The sequence below is a fragment of the Mastigoproctus giganteus genome, chromosome 13 (assembly GCF_048544385.1).
Source record: "Mastigoproctus giganteus isolate SK-2022 chromosome 13, ASM4854438v1, whole genome shotgun sequence".
Lineage (NCBI taxonomy): Eukaryota > Metazoa > Arthropoda > Arachnida > Uropygi > Thelyphonidae > Mastigoproctus > Mastigoproctus giganteus.
In genome coordinates this window covers 46323268-46342808 of record NC_143587.1, presented here as the reverse complement: position 1 = coordinate 46342808, position 19541 = coordinate 46323268, and the positions used below count along the sequence as shown (strand labels likewise).

Genomic DNA, 19541 nt, shown 5'->3' with positions numbered 1-19541 from the left:
ATTTATTTAACCTTGTCAACCTTTGTATCATTTGCAAACTTCGACATTAAGCCTGATATACCTTCATCAATATCATTAATAAATATACAAAACAGTGGGCCCAACACCAAACCCTGGAGGGACTCCACTAATAACATTAGTACACAAAGAGCAGCGTCCATTCATTACCACTCTATCTTCTCCCACTCAACCACCCTTAGTACCATACTGCTCCAATTTGTATGGTAGTCTTCCATGCGCAACAGTATCAAAAGCTTTCCTGAAATCCAAGTATATGATATCGAAATTACTTTTTTTGCATCCAATTCCTTTGTGACCACGTTATAGTATCCAATCAAATTAGACTTCCCCTTAACAAACCCATGCTGTGTCTGATATATTACTGCTGTCTTGTCTAGATGATCCTGCAATGCATCATTAACCAGTGACTTGATAATTTTCCCCAGAACAGAAGTTTAACTGGTCTATAATACTCGTGTCAACCTTAGATCCCCCTTTGTGAATTGGGGATACATTTTCACATCTCCAGTGCATGGGGAATTCTCGAGTCCAAGGATGTTTTCATAATTATGCCAAGGGTTTGTTTACTTCCTTTTTCACCTCCTTTAATATAACTGGATAGATCCCATCCACCCCAGGTACCTTTCTTATGTTTAAATTCAACAATTTCTCCTTCACTTTGATGGTTCAGTTATTACAAAATCATTAAGTACTCTGTTACAGTTTGATAAACTTCTGGCAATTTCCTCCTTTAGTAACTCCTCATGCATGATTGTAGATGCAAAATACTCATTCAGATTATCAGCTATCTGAACAGGATCATGAACAGTCAAACCATCAATATCAAGTGGACCAATCTGATTCAATCCCTTCTTAATAGGTATAATATCATTGCTGGGAAGAAAGCAAAGTAAAATGGAACATTATAGTAAACTTTGTCAGGGGACCACAACTATGATAGTTCATTGGATCCATAATCAGGTTAGTGTTCAAATCTACAGACAATACAAAGGTTGGTAGGATTATTAATGGCAGTAATGACAGTATGCTACTGTAACAGCATCTAGAAAATTTACGCAGATGGGCTGAGAAGTGGCAACTGAAGTTTACCATTGACAAATGCAAAGTACTGCATATGGGTAACAATAACCCCAGAGTAACGTGCCAACTGTGTGGGTACATTGCTATTCTCCACTACACTCAAGGTAGTGGAGAATAAAAAAGGCCTGGGGTCATCGTGCAGCCACATGTTAAGTTCTCTGAGCAATGCAGACAGGCTGCCAGCATAGCTCATGGAGTTTTGTCAATGATATACAGGAATTTTGCTAGCAGCGTTCAGGTGATTATCACTTTGTATAAGGCACTGGTCAAGCCACACCTTGAATACTGCATACAGGTTTGGAGGCCTCATTTTAGAAAGGATGTACAGCTGTTGGAATGAGTACAGAGAAGTGCAATGAGATCGAAGACGAGAACAAAGGGGTGCTCTTACCAAGAAAGGCTTCAGTTCTGCAAATTGCAGCATCTGGAGACTAGGCACCTGAAAGGTGATCTAATTGAGGTGTTTAAAGCTTCAATGACTTAAGCAAACTAAATGCTGATGTGATTCTTCCTCTCGCTCAGATTACGCCTGTGAGGAGACAAATTCAAAATGAGGAAAGATAGTTGCAGAATAGATGTGGAAATTTGCTTTTAGCCAGCGAGTGGTTCATTGCTGGAACAAGTTTCCATCTACACTGTGGAAGTTGAAAACTTAAATAAATTCAAAGAAGAACAAGCTCTTGGGAATGGATACGTGAAATGGGAAGGGCCTTTTTTTTTTTTGGCTGATGCTTTCTTGCATCATATGCCACTGCTAATGCTAATAACATTTTGTACATTTCTGGCAATGCAAATAGATTAAAACAGAAAACTAAGAAAACCAAACAAAACAAGATACTGAGATTTTAAAATATGCATATATTTTAAAATCAATTTGCAGTCCATAGTTCCAAGTGGGGGTCTATGGACTGCAAATTGATATTTTAACAGTTTAATTCATAATATTTTTAAATATTACTGTAAAAAGAAAAGTGACAAGTAAAATTACTAAATTTCATACAATAAAGGATATACCTAAAATATAAAAAAATTACAGATTACACACACTGCTGAAAGATTTGGAGTAAGCTGGGGTCACACAGTGCATGCCAAAATAGGTGGTCCTAGCTTTGGTACACAAGTAAGAAGAAAGATAGACTATGTAGGGTATGTGATCATTTTTGATGTCATGAAAATATGGCCATAAACTACATAAATTGTTTAATTTTAACAATTTATGATGTATACAATTATGTTTAATGTAATGAGATGTATTAGCAGAATTCAAATACACAAATATTTAGAATTTTTTTGGAATTTGAGGTAAGCAACAGTGCTAAATATGACAGATAGATATTGCAGCAGACTGCTAAAAAGTTGTACTCTGACATGCTGGGATAGTAATGCTCATCCTACAATGGGAGGATCTGGCATTAGTAGTAGTGGTGGTGGCAAATGATGCAAGAAAGCTTATATAGCATCAGCCAAAAAGAAAAAAAAAACACCAGCTGGCTGAAAGCAAACTTCTACACATCTGTCCTGCAATCATCATTCCTCAACTTGAATTTGTCCTCTCATGTGTAATCTCAGCAAGAATAAGAATAATATTAACATTTGGCTTACTCAATCCATTCAAGGATTTAAACACTTCAATCAGATCTCCCCACAGTCTCCAGATGCTGCAATTTACAGAACTGAAGCCTTTCTAGGTAAGAGCACCTTTTGTTCCCTTCACCAATCTTTCTCTGCACCAATTCAAGTATGTAAGTAGAAAGAGTAGTAGTTATAATGGTATAGGAGAGGAATCAACTTGAGGATGGGGAAAGTAAAATACAATAATTAAATAAAGTAAGAGAAGAGGACAGAAAGGATGCCAAACAAATTCATCAAATAACCCAATAGATTATTCGAGGGAAAACAAATATGCAAAGCAAATAGAAGAGTAAAGGAAAGAACCGCTAAATAGTTCAAACAAGCTGGGATTGCAAATGCTCCACCTAGAATTTGTGCCAAGGGCCCTCACTGGTAGTGAAAAATTTCCCTTATGCAGTGAAAAATTAAACCAAGACAGCTTAAGCATCCTCACAAAGCTCGTAGATACAATATCCTTGAACATTACTGCATTTCAAATATAATGCAAATTACTGCAATGGACAGAGGCAGACATTAACTGAAATTCCAACTCACCAAAGTAATAAAATCACATCACGGAGGCCCTGATACAGTAACTATAAGAACAGAATAGATTAAGCACTCACAGCTAGATCAGACTGTCAGCAAAAAGGAAGAAATGAAGTTGAAAACAGAATATAAGCAGATTATTAATGACTGTCGTAACCTGGGGAGGGGGGGGCACTTCTGACGAAATTGGATGCAACAGTATTTTTGTTCCTTGCTTTGTTTGTCCTATATCTTATTTTCTTTTGTGGTTGGTTTTATCATATCATTTTAGTGATATTTCCTTTTTTGGCCTTTGCATTCATTATAAAAATAATGCTAAAAATTTAAGTTCTGATGTGATTACAATATTAGCATAATTAAATTGAAAAAGCAACTTCATACCACAACCAGCTTCATCCTCTCCACCAGAACAATCAGCATTACCATCACAACGCTGTGCTATATTTAAACAAGTACCATCTGAACAATGAAATTGATCAAATCGACACACAGAAGGTCCTAGAAAATAATTGTAAAACAATATTTACATTAAAAATAAAATAAAAAAGAAAAATAGTTGAAATCAAATCAAAATTCATATGCTTTGCCTATAATGCTGTGATTACATTACTACCATGCTTTTAAAAGGAAGTTTTACTTCCATACACAGCTTGCCTGTCACATGCACAAAATACATTGTCTAAAGCTCAGCACATGTTTCCTTGTGCTGTCAGCTACCTATCAGCTGATGAGAAGAGCTTCAAAACAGCTGTCCCAGCTGTGTCTCAGATTTTTAAATGTATAGTTGATTAACCAATTCAGGCAATGCTATACAATTAAAAAATATATTGGAAACTTAGCAGCATTGGGGAGAATGTTATTTCTCTTTAAGCTGAACATAAGGCCAAAGGTAACACCAAGTAATTGGCACTGTCTTCAGTGAGAGCAGAAAGCTTCTTCCAGATTGAAACCTAATGATGGTGAAGTATATGCATTTTGATTTAAAGAAAAACTGTCACAAAGCAAGAAATGAAATCTGTACTCAGTTATATAAACTGAAAATAAAAATTAAATAAATATGCTGTAAAACTGATTATTAAAATTCTTATTAGGCTTAGCTAATGCTTATGAACTGTAAATATTAAACTTTCTAAATACAAGTGTTTCAGAATTATTCTTTAAGTTTCACATGTGCAGGGTCACTATTCAAAAGACATGGTTTTGTTTTTGTTTTTTTTGTTTTCCCAAAATGGTCACTTCAATTACTTTTTTTTTAATTTATATAATGAGTGTAAACATCTTAATACACTAAATGATAAAATCACAGCCTGGTCTGTGCTTATTAACAGGAGAGACAGCTTCTACAGGTATGGGATACACTTAAATAGAAAGGGAGCAAGAATATTTGCTGCCGCTATCGAGGCAGAGTCAGGGGCTCGGAAAACTGCTAGCTTGGGGGGGTATACACAGACCAATAGATTAACAGTAGCCACTGGCAGAGGTAAGTGATTCTTGCACTACTTATATTGAAATACAGTTAAGCAGCAACCTGGAAAGCAAGGCAATGGGAATTTCCAGGACAGCTGGGAGTCATAGTGGAACAATTAAATACATGGGCTGTGTTACGGTAACTAAGAGAAGAAACAGGAGCATGTATACTTGCATGTACACCAATGCTAGGAGTATAGTTAATAAATTCGATGAGCTTTAAGTGCTAGTCAAGACATCAAAGGCAGATATTGTTGGGATATCAGAGACATAAGTGGTGCAGAACTGGAATTTGGGGAGTATAATGTGTACGAAAAGGATAGAAAGGACAGGAAGGGAGGAGGGGTTATGCTGTTAGTTAAGAAACACAAAATCTAAGGAAGTGCATCCAACTGATGTTGGTGGACAATGCAATGTTCAGTCTGTTTGGTGTGACATAAGCACTGGGAAAGGAAAAATGAGCAGGAGTGTGTTATAGGCCTAATGAATCTGATGAGTATAATGAGCAATTGTGCAGAGAAATAGTGGGCCAGTAAATTAGTGTCTTATAATGGGGGATTTTAATTTCCCAGATATTGACTGGAATTTGTGGGTTGGTCACTCGCATACTAGAAAGGCTTTTGTGGATTTATTGGATGATTGTTTTCTACAGCAGCAAGTTCGGGAGGCAACTAGAGGGAGTAATCCTCTTGATCTGATTATCAATAATGATTCTTCATGCATCAAGAATCTGCAGATAAAGGAACCAGTAGGGGGCAGTGATCAGTGTGCTGAAGTGGGATTTACTCAAAGAGGTAACTACCACCAAGGGTAAAGGGAAGGGTGTTTACTTTTGTAAAGGTGACTACAGTAATCTGAGACAGTATTTAAATTCAATACCATGGAACCAACTGATGTTACCAACAGCAAATGCAGAATGAGAAGCATTCAATGAATTAATCTTGGAAGCTACTAGGCTTTTCATACCAACAAGGAAATATTGTTCAAGATTGAGGCCTAAATGGATGTCAGATGAACTAATTAGACATGTGACAGAGAAGAAAAATGCATGGGATACATATAAATTAACATGTGACACAGAAGTCTATGATAGATATAAGCTGGTCTGTAACTAAGTTACAAAAGGAGGTGAGGCAGGCGAAGGCAGATTATGAGAAATCTTTGGCAAAGAATGCAAAAAAAAACAGCAAAGAGTTCTTTACTTATGTAAACTCTAGAAGGAAGGGGATGAATCAGATTGGTCCACTTGATATCGATGGTCAACTGTTGAAGATCCTGTTCAGGCAACTAACAAACTAAATGAATATTTTGCATCGACATTCACACGAGTTATTCAGGGAGGGGAATGCCAGAGGTGTATTCAACTTTGGCAGTAAGCTAGATAATCTTCTAATAATTGAGAGTAAAAGTGGAGAAGAAATTGTTGAAGATAAACACAAGAAATATTTAATAATTTAATATGAAATTCTTCCTCTTGCTCAGAATAATTGCCTGAGAGGGAATAAATTCAAATTGAGGAAAGACGGCTGTAGGATAGATGTGCGGAAGTTTGCCTTTACCCAGCGGGTGGTTGATTGCTGGAAAAAACTTCCATCTGTCGTTGTAGAAGTTGATAGCTTAAATAGATTCAAGGCAGAACTTGACAAACATTTGGAGCGAGTGGATGGGTGAAATAAAGGGTTTTTTTTTTTGCTGATGCTATATAAGATTGCTTTCTTGCATCATGTGCCTTTGCTAATGCTAATCCCATCAGCATTCCGCTTGCTTGTTTTCTTATTTGGTTTTTAGGAGCATTAGCAACTAAAGCCATATTGCTCCAGGATATGTGGTGGTCATTCCCTGACCTTTCCGCATCCTCTGTACTAGGTAGTGAAGGGCTCGAACCCCAGTCTAATCAAGAAGCATGTGCTACGCACTGCTGCTCCTTCCCACCTGGCTACGGAGGTGCCACTTACTTCCTTTGCTGCCTCCTTTAATATAACTGGATAGATCCCATCCACCCTAAGTGCCTTTCTTATGCGTAACTGCAACAATTTCTCCTCCACTTTGCTATCAGTTATTACAAAACACTTAGCACCCTGTTAGAGTTTGATAAACTTCTGGCATTCCCCTCCTTGAATAACTCCTCCTGTGTGAATGTAGATCTAAAATACTCATTCAGTTTATCAGCTACCTGAGCATGATCATCAAATATCCAACCCATTTATGGTAAGTGGTCCACTCTGATTCATCCCTTTCCATCTAGAATTCACATAAATAAAGAACTCTTCGATGTTTCTTTGCATCTCTTGCCAAACATTTCTTGTAATCTGCCTTCGCTTGCCTAACCTCCTTTGCAACTTGATTACATACTAGCTTATAATTGCCACAGGCTTCTGTGTTGCCTGATAATTTATATGGATCCCATACATTTTTCTTCTCTGCCATGAGCCTCATTAATTCATCTGACATCCATTTAGGCCTAAACCTTGAACAGTATTTCTTAGTTGGAATGAAAAGTCTAGTAGCCTCCAAGATTGAGTCCCCAAAGGCATTAAGTTCTCATTTAGAATTCAACTTCATCATCATCATTTGAACAACATCATCAGTTGAACCCACTGTATAGAATTTAAACTGTCTGAAACCCCTGTAATCACTTTTACAAAAGCAAAAGCCTTTCCCTTTACCCTTGATGGTAGTTACATCTTTAAGTAAATCCCACATCAGTACATTGTGATAACTGTCACCTAGTGGTTCCTTTATCTGCAAATTCTTAATGCATGAATAATCACTGCTGATTATCAGATCAAAAGTATTACTTCCTGTGGATGCCTCTCAAACGTGTTACTGTAGAAAACAGTCATTCAATAAATTCATGTCTTGCTAGTGTGTGAGTGACCAACCCACAAGTTTCAGTCAATATCTGGAAAGTTAAAAATCCCCCATTATGACCATTCTGATTTACTGGCCCACTATTTCTCTGCACAATTGCTCATTATATTCTTCAGGCCTATAACACACACCTACTCTCATTTTTCCTTACACAGTGCTGATGTCACACCAAACTGACTCAACATTGCATTGTCCACCAACTTTAACTGAATGCACTTCCTTATATTTTGTGTTTCTTAACTAACATCATAACCCCTCCTCCCTTCTTGTCTTGTATCCTTTCTGTACGCATTGTACTCCCCAAATTCCAATTCTACACTGCTTTTATCTGTGTGACACCACATCTCTAATATCCCAACAATATCCCCCTTTGATAACTGGACCAGCACTTCAAACTCAAATTTATTAATTATACTCCTAGCATTGGTGCATATGCAAGTATACTCTTAGTTTCTATTCTTAGTTACTCTAACACAGCCCATGTATTTACTTGTTCCACTATGAATCCCAGCAGTCCTGGAAATCCCCATTACCTTGCTTTCCAGGCTGCTGCTCATTCTAATAGAAGCAGTGCAAGAATCACTTTTGCCTCTGCTTGCGACCACTGTTAACCTTTTACTCTGTGTATTCCCCTCCAAGCTAGCAGTTTTCCGACCCACCTAACACTGCCTCGATAGCATCAGCAAATATTCTTGCACCCTTTCTATTTAAGGGTACCCCATTCCTGTAGAAGCAGTCCTTGTAAAGAAGCACAGACTAGGCTGAAAAAAATTCTACCCCCTTGAGCCTTACACAATCTCTCCAGGGCTGGATTGATTGACAAGGCTCTCATCATATACTACCTCCTATCGTGTCTGGGTAGAATTACAGACGCTTTCACTTTCAACCCTAACCCATGACTTTTTTCAACATTGACCTGTACTTGTTGAGTAAATCTGCAGATCTCTTACTTTTAATGTCGTTAGTTCCAACAGGTACAACAATATCACTTTTGTGCACTTAAAAGGTTATATCTGCTCTACAACATCATAACTTTTGCCGCTGGCAGACATACCCTGGTCCTGTTCCACTTATCTTTCTTACATAGTGTATTCCCAGCTCCCTGACAATTGAGCTGCCAACAATAACAGCAGTCAACAATTATACTGCAGTCACAGCATGGATTTGTTAAAGGGAAATCTTGTCTGACCAATTTGATTGGATACTATGATGTAGTAACAATGAAATGGATTCAAAAAATTTTTATATCATATACTTGTATTCCAGGAAAGCTTTTGATACTATCATATAAAAGTCTGCTGTAAAAACTGGAGCAGTGCAGCATTAAAGACAAGTTAGTGCTATTGATAAAGGGATTGTTGAGTGGGAGAAGACAAAGTGCTTATTAATGGGCTGCTCTTCATGGACTACTGTTATATATGGAGTACCCCAGTGGTTAGTGCTGGATACATTATTTTCTTTATTTATTAAATGACATCAGGCTTTGTCTATTTTTCAGATGGCACAAAGGTTGGTATGGTGGTTAATGACAGCAATCAAAGTATGTTACTCCAACCAGATCTAAAAAAGTAGACAGATGGGGTAAGAAATAGCAATTGAAGTTTAACATTAAAAAATTCAAGGTACTAATGCATGGGTAGCAGTAATCTTAGATTAACATAACAACCAGGGGGTACTACATTCAGTGTAATGTAAAGTGAAAGACTTGGGTTATTGTGCAGTCAGATAGTTTTCAGAGCAATGCAGACAGTACAGCTCATGGTGTTTTATCAATGATATACAGAAATTTTGCTAGCAGGTATAAGGAGATGATTATCCCAGTTGTATAAGTCAATGGTTAGGCTGCATCTTTAGTTCTGCATACAGATCTGACAGCCTCATTTTAGGAAGGATGAGGAACTGCTGGAATGGATGCAGAGAATGGCAACAAGATTGGCAAGAGGTACAAAAGGATGTTTTTACCAATTTAGCACATGGAGACTAAACACCTACAAGGCAATCTGATTGAGTTGTTTAAAGTTTAGACTGGATTGGGCAGACTCAATGCTGATAGTATTCTTCCTCTTGCTCAGACCACTCACATGAGGAATGATTGCAGGATAGACATGTGGAAGTTTGATTTCAACTAGCAGGTAGTTGATTGTTGGAACAAACATCTATTATGGTGGAAGTGGGTAATTTGAACAAATTAAAGAAAGAACTAAATAAAGTATTGGATGAGATGGACAGGTGATGTGGGAAGGTTTTTTCTTGGCTGCTGCTGTATGAGCTTGATTTCTTGCATCATTTGTCACTAATAATATCAATACTATTTATTAAAGGAATTGTACAGATATCCCAGGTTGTGTACATAGAGTGAAATTGTTTATAAATGACTGGAATGATGCAACACATATCAGCAAAAAATTAAACTGGCAATTTTACATACATGTAACTGATTTTTAAAGTGAGATGAAAAAGCTGTAATAAGAAATAAGTTAAAAAAGTATTTTAAACTTTAATGAAAATTATATATATTCATTTAAAATAGTAAAATTGTTTGAGAACATACGACATGACTGCTCATCTGATCCATCTGGACAATCATATTTCCTATCACAACGGGAAGTACTTGGAATGCAAGTGCCATCATCACATCGAAACTGGTCAGCTTCACAAAGACCAGCTACAGGGAAAAAATTTCACAAAAGTACTTAAGATGAAGAATTATTAATTTAAAATTCATTTCACACCCTATTAAAATGAAATTTTCAAAATGTCAATTTCTAAAATATTTAGAATTCTACCATGCAGCTTTGTTTGTGTGCATGCATGCTTGTGTGAATTCACACACACTTAGTTTTTAACACATGTGACAAAGGATGTGGGAGACTGCCCAGGGCCTATAAATTCTAGAGGCCTTGTGACTGAAAAATTAAGCTCAGCTTATATAAAAACACAGAAATTCATTAACTTTAGAAAAACCAGTACAAAAATATACATTGATAAAAAAATGCATTGTCACTGTATTTTTAAAAAATGATTTAAGTTTTTAACATGAAATTACTGTATGTACTGAAAAATAAACTTTAAAAATTTAATTCCTTATAAACATTTTGTTATTAATTGGTTTCTCTGGGATATTGCTTACAAGCAATATCCCAGACAGCAAATCACTCAGATAAACAAAACACCACAAGTGCATTGTCACATGGTTGCCTTTGTTTAGTTTCATTTCACTGTTTCTTTCTTAATTAAATCTTCAGTATATTTAGTTACTATATATTTCAATAGTAAAGTTTTAGAAAAATGTGTTGAATTAAGTGTGATGTCTAGTCTTAAAAAAAGTGTGTGTGAAGGAAATTGATATATCAGGTGCATCTAAAAAAAAAAAAAAAAGTTGAACTGGAGCAGAAGAAACAAAAATTAAATGAATCAATTCTGAAATTTGCAAAAATGAAATGATGCAAGTTCTAGTGATAATGAAAACAAAAAAGCTTCTAGAGATCAAGTGTGAGAACCAGCTACACACACACACACAAAGATACCAATAAGATTTACTGGAAAAGTTGGAAGCTATTATGCAGTTTTTGGTGTCATAACTTGCTTTTTAAAGGCCACAAAAAAAAAAAAAATCCTCCAATGCAGCTCAAAATTCAGGAAAGTTTATAGATTTAGTGATTTAATTTCTATATATATTTTTTGAGCAGAAAAAGACAGCATGGAAAAGTTAGAGCAATAAAATGTACTGAAGCTTATAACAGCTATAAATTGATCCGAAATAATGCCACAGAAAAGGTTAGGCTGGCAAAGGCAGATTATGAGAAATCTGCTAGCAAAGAGTGGGGATAAGGAATTCTTCACATATATAAAATGTAAAGCAGAGAAGGGCAAACCAGATCAGACCCTTATGTAATGGACATGGAATAGTATTAGATAGTGCAGATGAACTCAACAGTTATTTTGCATCAATATTTACAGAAGAAAACCCCTTCATGTCAATGAGAAATTAAGGGAGTGAAGTTAAAAAATATGTAATTAATGATATTGAAATTCCACATGATTATATAATTAAAGAGGTTTCAAGCCTATAGGCAAGTAAAGTTTGTGGGGTTGAGGGCATATACCCTATAATTTTAAGGAAGATGGCAAAGTGAGTGCATTGAACCATTGAGGCTAATTATATGAGCATCACTGGGCTCAGGAAAGATTCCATTGGATTGGAAAAGTTGCAATGTATCTCCTATACATAAGGGCAGTTCTAAGAGAGTAATGGGAAATTATCAACAAAATAAGTCTAACTTCAGTAGTAGGGAAAATCATGGAGGCAATATTCAAGAGTAGATTTCAGGATCATTTAGATATAAATGGAATTCTGAAGAATATGCAGCATGGTATGCAGCAAAAGGGAAAATGACTCATGAGTTGGATTTAGGGAATATTTTCATAATGTTTATTTAGATTTCAGCAAAGCATTTGACTCAGTCAAATGCTTTACTGAAACAAGACATGGGCAGTGCTTTACAAGCTGGAATAGGTTGAAATCACGGGGAAAATCCTTAGATGGATAGCAGGGTGGCTTCAGGGCAGGAGGTTGTGATAAATGGTTATTCCTCAGATTGGGTTAATGTAAGAAGTGGGGTTTCCCAGGGTTCAGTATTGGGGCCACTGTTGTTTTTGATTTTCTTAAATAAATTAAAATTACATCTATGAAAGGATAGAGGGCACTGATGTCTAATTCTCACCTCAGAATTATATAAAACATGCCATTCTGCCATCGATTAATTTCTAACTACAACTTCAGCTTGGAAATGTGTTTGAAAGAATACTTGATAAGAATAAACTGAAAGAGCAAGCTGGCTTTAGGACAGGATTCTCAACTATGGATCACCTTCATGTAATATCACAGCTAATGGAGAAAGCAAATTAATAAAAAAACACCATTATGCCTGGCATTTGTGGATTATGAAAAGGCATTTGACTCCATACAGCATAAGGCAATGTTTTGGGCACTGGAAAGACAAGGCATAGCCCCATATATTATGATTTTGAAGGAAATATATGAGTGCTACCTCCTTTATTAGACTAGAAAAAGACAATAGAAAATAAGTGAAAGGGTAGCCATGGGGATAAGCACCAGACCGCCAGTAACGACGACATGGGTTCGAGCCTCGGGAAAATAAAATAAAACTTATAAAGTTTGAGAACAAGGGTAGCCTGTGCGGATGTAGCTTTTCCACTCCTGGAACAGAGAAGTTTTTTCTGATTTATTTTCTGTTTTATTAGCTTAAATTGGCATATTAACTTATTTTCTAGAGTAGCTTTATATTCCTATTTACGATACTTAGTTTAAAGTAACTTAGATAGAGATTTTGTAGGTATTACTTAGTATCGGTAAGGGTATCAAATCCACGTGTTTACCATTCGTAAATTGCCGCCGTTGTTAAGCAATACAAAATATCTCGAACTAGATAGCATAAGCTTAATATAGTATAGTACATAATATTGTCAATTAATCAGTAAAATTATTAATCTTGTTGAATTTCATTGTCAATTAAATAGTACTTTTAAATATACATATAACGACTTAGGTTACGTAACAAATAATTAGTAAAAGTAAATAATTAATACTTAACTTGATACGGAAGTTATATAAAGGGATTTCGTAGATAAAACTCGATACTGAAACATAAATATAGCATTATAACTGTGTTGAGATATAAGTTCAGGGTTTTAATTTTGTACTGAAATTGAAATTTTATTGAAATTAAATCGAAATCATGACTCAGACCAGAGCAGCAAAGCAAAAGGCTCAAGCTAATGGGAGTGCTGTGGCTCAGGGGAGAACTGAGGGGGGCAGTTGCCCTCTGAATCACAGCCTTTTAAAATGCACTACTTGCTTGATGTTTGTGGAGCAGTCGGGTACGGGACATGAAACTGCCATGGGGGATGTCTTTGTGTGTGCGCGATGCAAGGAGTGTAAGGAAATCAGGCGACAACTCAACGTGGTTATGGGCCTATATGAGAGCTTGAAGGACAGGGTGGATGCCCTTGAAGGATTAAAAGTGAGTGGCCCATCAAGCTCTCAGCTGCCCACACCAATGCCAGAGCTTGCACTTGGTCATCAAGCAACATAGCGGCAGCCCCCAAGGCAGAATGCACTGGTTCCAAAAGAACTAGTAGTTGTTGGTGACTATTGTCAGGGAAACGTGCTTTCTAAAAATATAGATGGAACAGGACCAGGGTATGTCTGCCAGGGACGAAGGTTGATGACGTTGTAGAGCGGATATCATCTTTTAAGGGCACAAAAGGTAATATAGTTGTACACGTTGGCACTAATGATATTAAGAACAGGGCTCCCACTCCTGGGTTTTTCCACCCAGATCTGGTTTTTTGATTGTCATCTGGGTTGATAGGTTTTTTTCACAAAAATATCTCATTATCTGGATTTTTTCGTTAATTTTTAATTTTAAGTCAAAATTTATTTTTATTTCTTGTAAATACAATAAAATTTAATACATTTAATAACAGTTTACAATTTTCTTAATTTTATATTCTAACAATACCGATCATAATTTGTAATATCTCAAGTGCTTGTACAAAATATTACAAATGTAAAAGGATTTCAAAGTTTTCGCAGGGTTCTACACTATGAAATTACGCTTACATGTTCATACATGTAAGCATACATGTTCGTGTTACTAACATGTATGCACAGCCTATTGAGCAGGCGGAAGGCGGTCTTTACTGCACAGTCTTTCGTGATCGTTCGTGGTATTATTGCATTATTTGGTGTGATTTTTACATTTATGCGTGTACTACATACAGTGATATAATAAATTTAAATTGTAGTGACTATTTCTATTTTATGTTAATGGATTAGTGATTTATTTTTTATTTTATAGAACATTTTAAATAAGATAATTGCTAATTAGCCATACCCACAAATTGCCCACAATGTCTGAAACTTGTTCCCCACAGAGAAAGATGAGTAAACGGTGGTATACTCAAAATTTTAGAAATGAATGGTTAGAAGATCCGGAATTAAAGATTGGTTGAAAGAAGACAGTAATGAAAAAGGTGCGTCTTACTGTATTTGTTGTGAAATGAAATTAAAGAATGCCAATAAATCGATGTTACTAGTGCATAAAAATACAGTTAAAAAAAAAAAAAGTGCAGATATTGCTAAGACAAGTTCAACATTAGACACGTTCTTCACAAAACCTACGGAGAATGAAGAAGTAGCAAAGGCAGAGTTAACAATTGCTGCACTCATTTCTGAGCATAATATTCCATTTGCGCAATGTGATCACCTTATAGAAGCATGTAAGAAAGCATTTCATGATAGCAATATTGCAAAACAAGTTCAGATGAAGGCGACTAAAGTCTCTTATCTTATACAAGATGGCATAGCCTATCATGAAAATATATACATTTCTAACATATGCAGAAACAACAAGTTTTCAATGATAATAGATGAAAGTACAGATTTATCTCTATCGCAAGTTCTAGCTGTTGTTTGTTAGATATTTTGATATTCAAAAACTTGATGTTGTAGATGTGTTACTTGACACTCTGTGTCGAAAATGGTACTTCAGAAGGGCTTTATCAAGCTGTAAAAGATCTTTTCATAGAAAAAAACATTCAAATAAGTAATCTCGTTGGCTCTGGAAGTGATAATTGTGCCACTATGATGGGTACTAAGAGTGGTACCAGTCATTGCTAAAAAAGTATGTACCATCAGTATTTATAATGGCATGTGTTTGCCATTCTTTTGCATTATGTGCTAGTCATTCAGTCAAGGTACTGCCATCATATCTAGAAATATTTATAAAAGACATCTCTTGTTATTTTTCCCGTAGTAGTAAAAGATTAAACGAGTTCAAAATGATTCAAGATGTTGTAGATACTGCTAAGCATAAAATCCCCAAATTAGCACAAACACGTTGGTTATCCCATGGCAATGTAATAAAAATTATTATTGAGCAGTGGGATGTGTTAGTTCTTTATTTTCAGTCTCAATCAAAAATTGACAAAATCGATGGTGCAGGAAATATTTACAATACTATGATCACCAAAGGAACTATGCATATGTTGTTGTTTTTAGGATATGTACTGGAGAAAATAAACTGCCTGAATATTGAATTTCAATCTGAGCATTTCAGATTGCACTTACTTCATTCGGTGGTTTCAATTGAGTATAAAAATATTCTTAGTTTTTTCATAAAAGAAGTCATTACTTCGTGCAAGCTGGTTGAAATTTATCCAAGCAATACAATAAATCATAAGCCTCTGAATAAAATATATTTGGGAGGCTGTTGTATGGCCTTATTAAATTCAACACCACTTGGTGACAGTGAAAGCAGGTTTAAAAATGATTGCTTAAAATTTCTTGTTGAACTTTGTATGGAAATCAGAAAAAGATTTCCTCTAAATGATGATGGAATTATCACCAGTCTCAATGTTCTTGACCCAGCAGTGATACATGATCGTGCCAATTCGCCATTCTCCATTTTCCATTTAGCAATGCAGTTCTCTCACCTTGTTTCTGAAGACAAACTAGATCTTCTAGATGATGAATGGAGATCATTTCGTTTAAATCAAGATTTAGATTTCTCTTACAAAACCATCCCTGAGTTATGGTATCTGTTACGTAATGTAAAAGATGGCTTTAATAATTCTAAATATGAGATTTTATCTTACTTTATGACCAGTCTAGCTATTTTACCTCACTCTTCGGCAAGAGTAGAAAGAATCTTCTCCCAAGTAAACCATATAAAAACAAAAGCCACAAACTCCCTTAAACCAGAAACTGTAAAAAATCGACTAATGGCAAAACAGGTGATAAATAGATGTAATCAAAATTGCTATACATGGAAACCTAAATCAGAATTGGTAAAAGAAGTCATACAAGGAACTTGTCATAAAAGATACGAAGAATGTTTGAAAAAAATGAAAGAACTTCAAAAAATAAATGTGGAGGGAACTGAATGGGATGAAAATTCTCATTACAATTAAATAAAAGATATTTTTGCATGGTAAGTTTTATCTTATTTGTGTTGCTATACTATATGATGAAAACTAGGTTTTTTTTGGGTTTATTTAAGTTGCAATCTAAGTTTTTTTTAAATTTGTGAGTGGGAGCCCTGATTAAGAATAGGAGAGCAGCAGAATTAATTAACAAGTACAGTTCACTGTTGAAAAAAAAAAGGCATGAATTAGGGTTGAATGTGACAGTGTCTGCAATTCTGCCCAGACATGATAGGAGGGAGTATATGATGAGATCCCTGTTGATCAATTTGGCCCTGGAAAGATTGTGCAAGGCTCAAGGCGTAGAATTTTTTTTAGCCTGGTCTGTACTTGTTAACAGAAGAGACTGCTTCTACAGGTATGGGATACACTTAAATAGAAAGGGTGCAAGAATGTTTGCTGATACTATCGAGGCAGTGTTAGGTGGGTCGGAAAAATGCTAGATTGGGGGGATACAAGGACTAATAGATTAACAGTAGCCACTGGCAGAGGTAAAAGTGATTCTTTCACTGCTTCTATTGGAATGATCAGCAGCCTGGAAAATAAAATGCAGGATATTTCAGAGACTACTGGGAATCATTGGGATACAAATAAACACATGGGTTGTGTTAGGGTAGCTAAGAAAAAGAACAGGTGCATGTATACTTGCGTGTACACCAATGCTAGGAGTTTAGTGAATAAATTTGATGAATTTGTGGTATTGCTGAAAACATCAAAGGCAGATATTGTTGGGATTTCAGAGACGTGGTGTCACACAGATATAAGGAATGCAGAACTGGAATTTGGGGAGTACAATGTCTAAAGAAAGGATAGGAAGGGAGGAGGGGTTATGCTATTAGTTAAGAAATACATAAAATCCAAGAAGTGAAGCCAGTCAACATCGCTGGACAGTGCAGTGTCGAGGCAGTTTGGTGTGACATAAGCATTAGGAGATCAAAATTGAGAGTAGGAATGTGCTATAGGCCTAATGACTCTGATGAGTATAATAAGAAACTGTACAGGGAACTAGAGTGAGCCAGTAAATCAGAGTCTTATAATGGGGAATTTTAATTTCCCAGATATTGACTGGAATTTGGGGGCTGGTCACTCACACACTAGCAAGGCTTTTGTGGATTTATTGGATGATTGTTTTCTACATCAGCAGGTTCAGGAGGCAACTAGAGAGAGTAATACTCTTGATTTGATTATCAGTAGTGATTCTTCATGCATTAAGAATCTGCAGATAAATGAACCACTAGGCAGCAGTGATCACAGTGTGCTGAAGTGGGATTTACTGAAAGAGGTAAATTTAGGGGTAAAGGGAAGGGTTATTGCTTTCCTTACCATTAGGGGAAATGGGAAGGGTTATTGCTTTCGTAAAGACGACTACAATGGACTGAGACAGTATTTAAATTCTATAGAGTGGGACCAACTGATGATGTTACCAACAGCAAATTCAAAATGGGAAGCATTCAAAGAACTTATCTTGGAAGCTACTAGGCTTTACATACCAACTAAAAAATATTGTTCAAGGTTTAGGCCTAAATGGATGTCAGATGAACTAATGAGACATATGGCAAAGAAGAAAAATGCATGGGATACATACAAATTAACATGTGACACAGAAGCCTATGATAGATACAAGTTGACCTGTAACCAATTTACAAAGAAGGTTAGGCAGGCGATAGCAGATTACGAGAAATCTTTGGCAATGGATTTTACATAAGTTCTTTACTTATGTAAACTCTAGAAGGAAGGGGATGAATCAGATTGGTCCAATTGATATCGATGGGTCAACTTTTGATGATCCTGCTCAGGTAGCTAACAAACTAAATGAATATTTTGCATCGACATTAACACATGAGGAATTATTCAGCAAGGGGAATGCCAGAGGTGTCTTCAACTCTGGCAGTAAGCTAGAGAATCTTGTAATAACTGAGAGTAAAGTGGAGGAGAAATTGTTGAAGATAAACACAAGAAAGGCACCTGGGGTGGATGGGATCTATCCAGTTATATTAAAGGAGGCAGCAAAGGAAGTAAGCAAACCCTTAGCCATAATTATGAGAGCTTCCTTGGACTCAGGGGAGGTACCCATGGACTGGAGATGTGCAAATGTGACCCCAATTCACATAGGAGGATCAAAGGCTGACACAAGTAATTATAGACCTGCGAGTTTCACTTCTGTTCCCGGAAAATTAATGGAGGCACTGGTTAAAGAAGCACTGCAGGATCAACTAGACAAGACTTCAGTTATAGATCGGACACATCTTGATTCTGTTAAGGGGAAGTCTTGCCTGACCAATTTGATTGGATACTATGATGCAGTCACAAAAGAACTGGATGCAGGAAATAACTTTGATATTATATACTTGGATCTTAGAAAAGCTTTTGATACTGTTGCACATGGAAGACTGCTGCACAAATTGGAGCAGTGTGGCATTGGAGGCAAATTGCTACTATGGATAAAGGGGTGGTTGAGGGGGAGAATACAGAGTGATAATCAATGGACATTGCTCATCATGGACTAATGTTGTTAGTGAAGTCCCTCAGGGTTCAGTGTTGGGTCCATTATTGTTTTCTGTATTTATAAATGATATTGATGATGGTATATCAAGCTTAATGTCCAAGTTTGCAGACGATACGAAGTTTGGCAGGGTTGTCAAGGATACTACTGACACTATGCTGCTGCAACAGGATCTGGAAAGGTTGAGCAGATGGGCTGAGAGGTGGCAAATGAAGTTTAACATTGACAAATGTAAAGTACTACATATGGGAAACAGCAACCCCAGAGCAACGTGTCAACTCTGTGGTACTACACTGACAGTGGTAGAGAATGAAAAGGACCTGGGGGTGGTTGTGCAGGCAGATATGAAGTTCTCTGAGCAGTGCAGACGGGCTGCAAGAGTAGCTCATGGTGTATTGTCAATGATATATAGGAATTTTTCTAGCAGGGA

General features: G+C 36.3%; 1 protein-coding gene across 11 annotated transcripts in view; it reads right to left on the bottom strand.

Moving 5' to 3' along the window:
- trol (terribly reduced optic lobes) overlaps positions 1-19541 on the bottom strand; it is a 1731230-nt gene that overhangs the window by 1275681 nt on the left and 436008 nt on the right. For all 11 annotated transcript variants that reach the window (XM_090387691.1, XM_090387694.1, XM_090387699.1 and 8 more), the window contains 2 exons: positions 10151-10264; positions 3643-3759 (listed from right to left, as the gene is read on the bottom strand). In XM_090387691.1, the coding sequence (XP_090243817.1) occupies positions 3643-3759; positions 10151-10264 (231 nt within the window). The remainder of the gene's footprint in view (positions 1-3642; positions 3760-10150; positions 10265-19541) is intronic.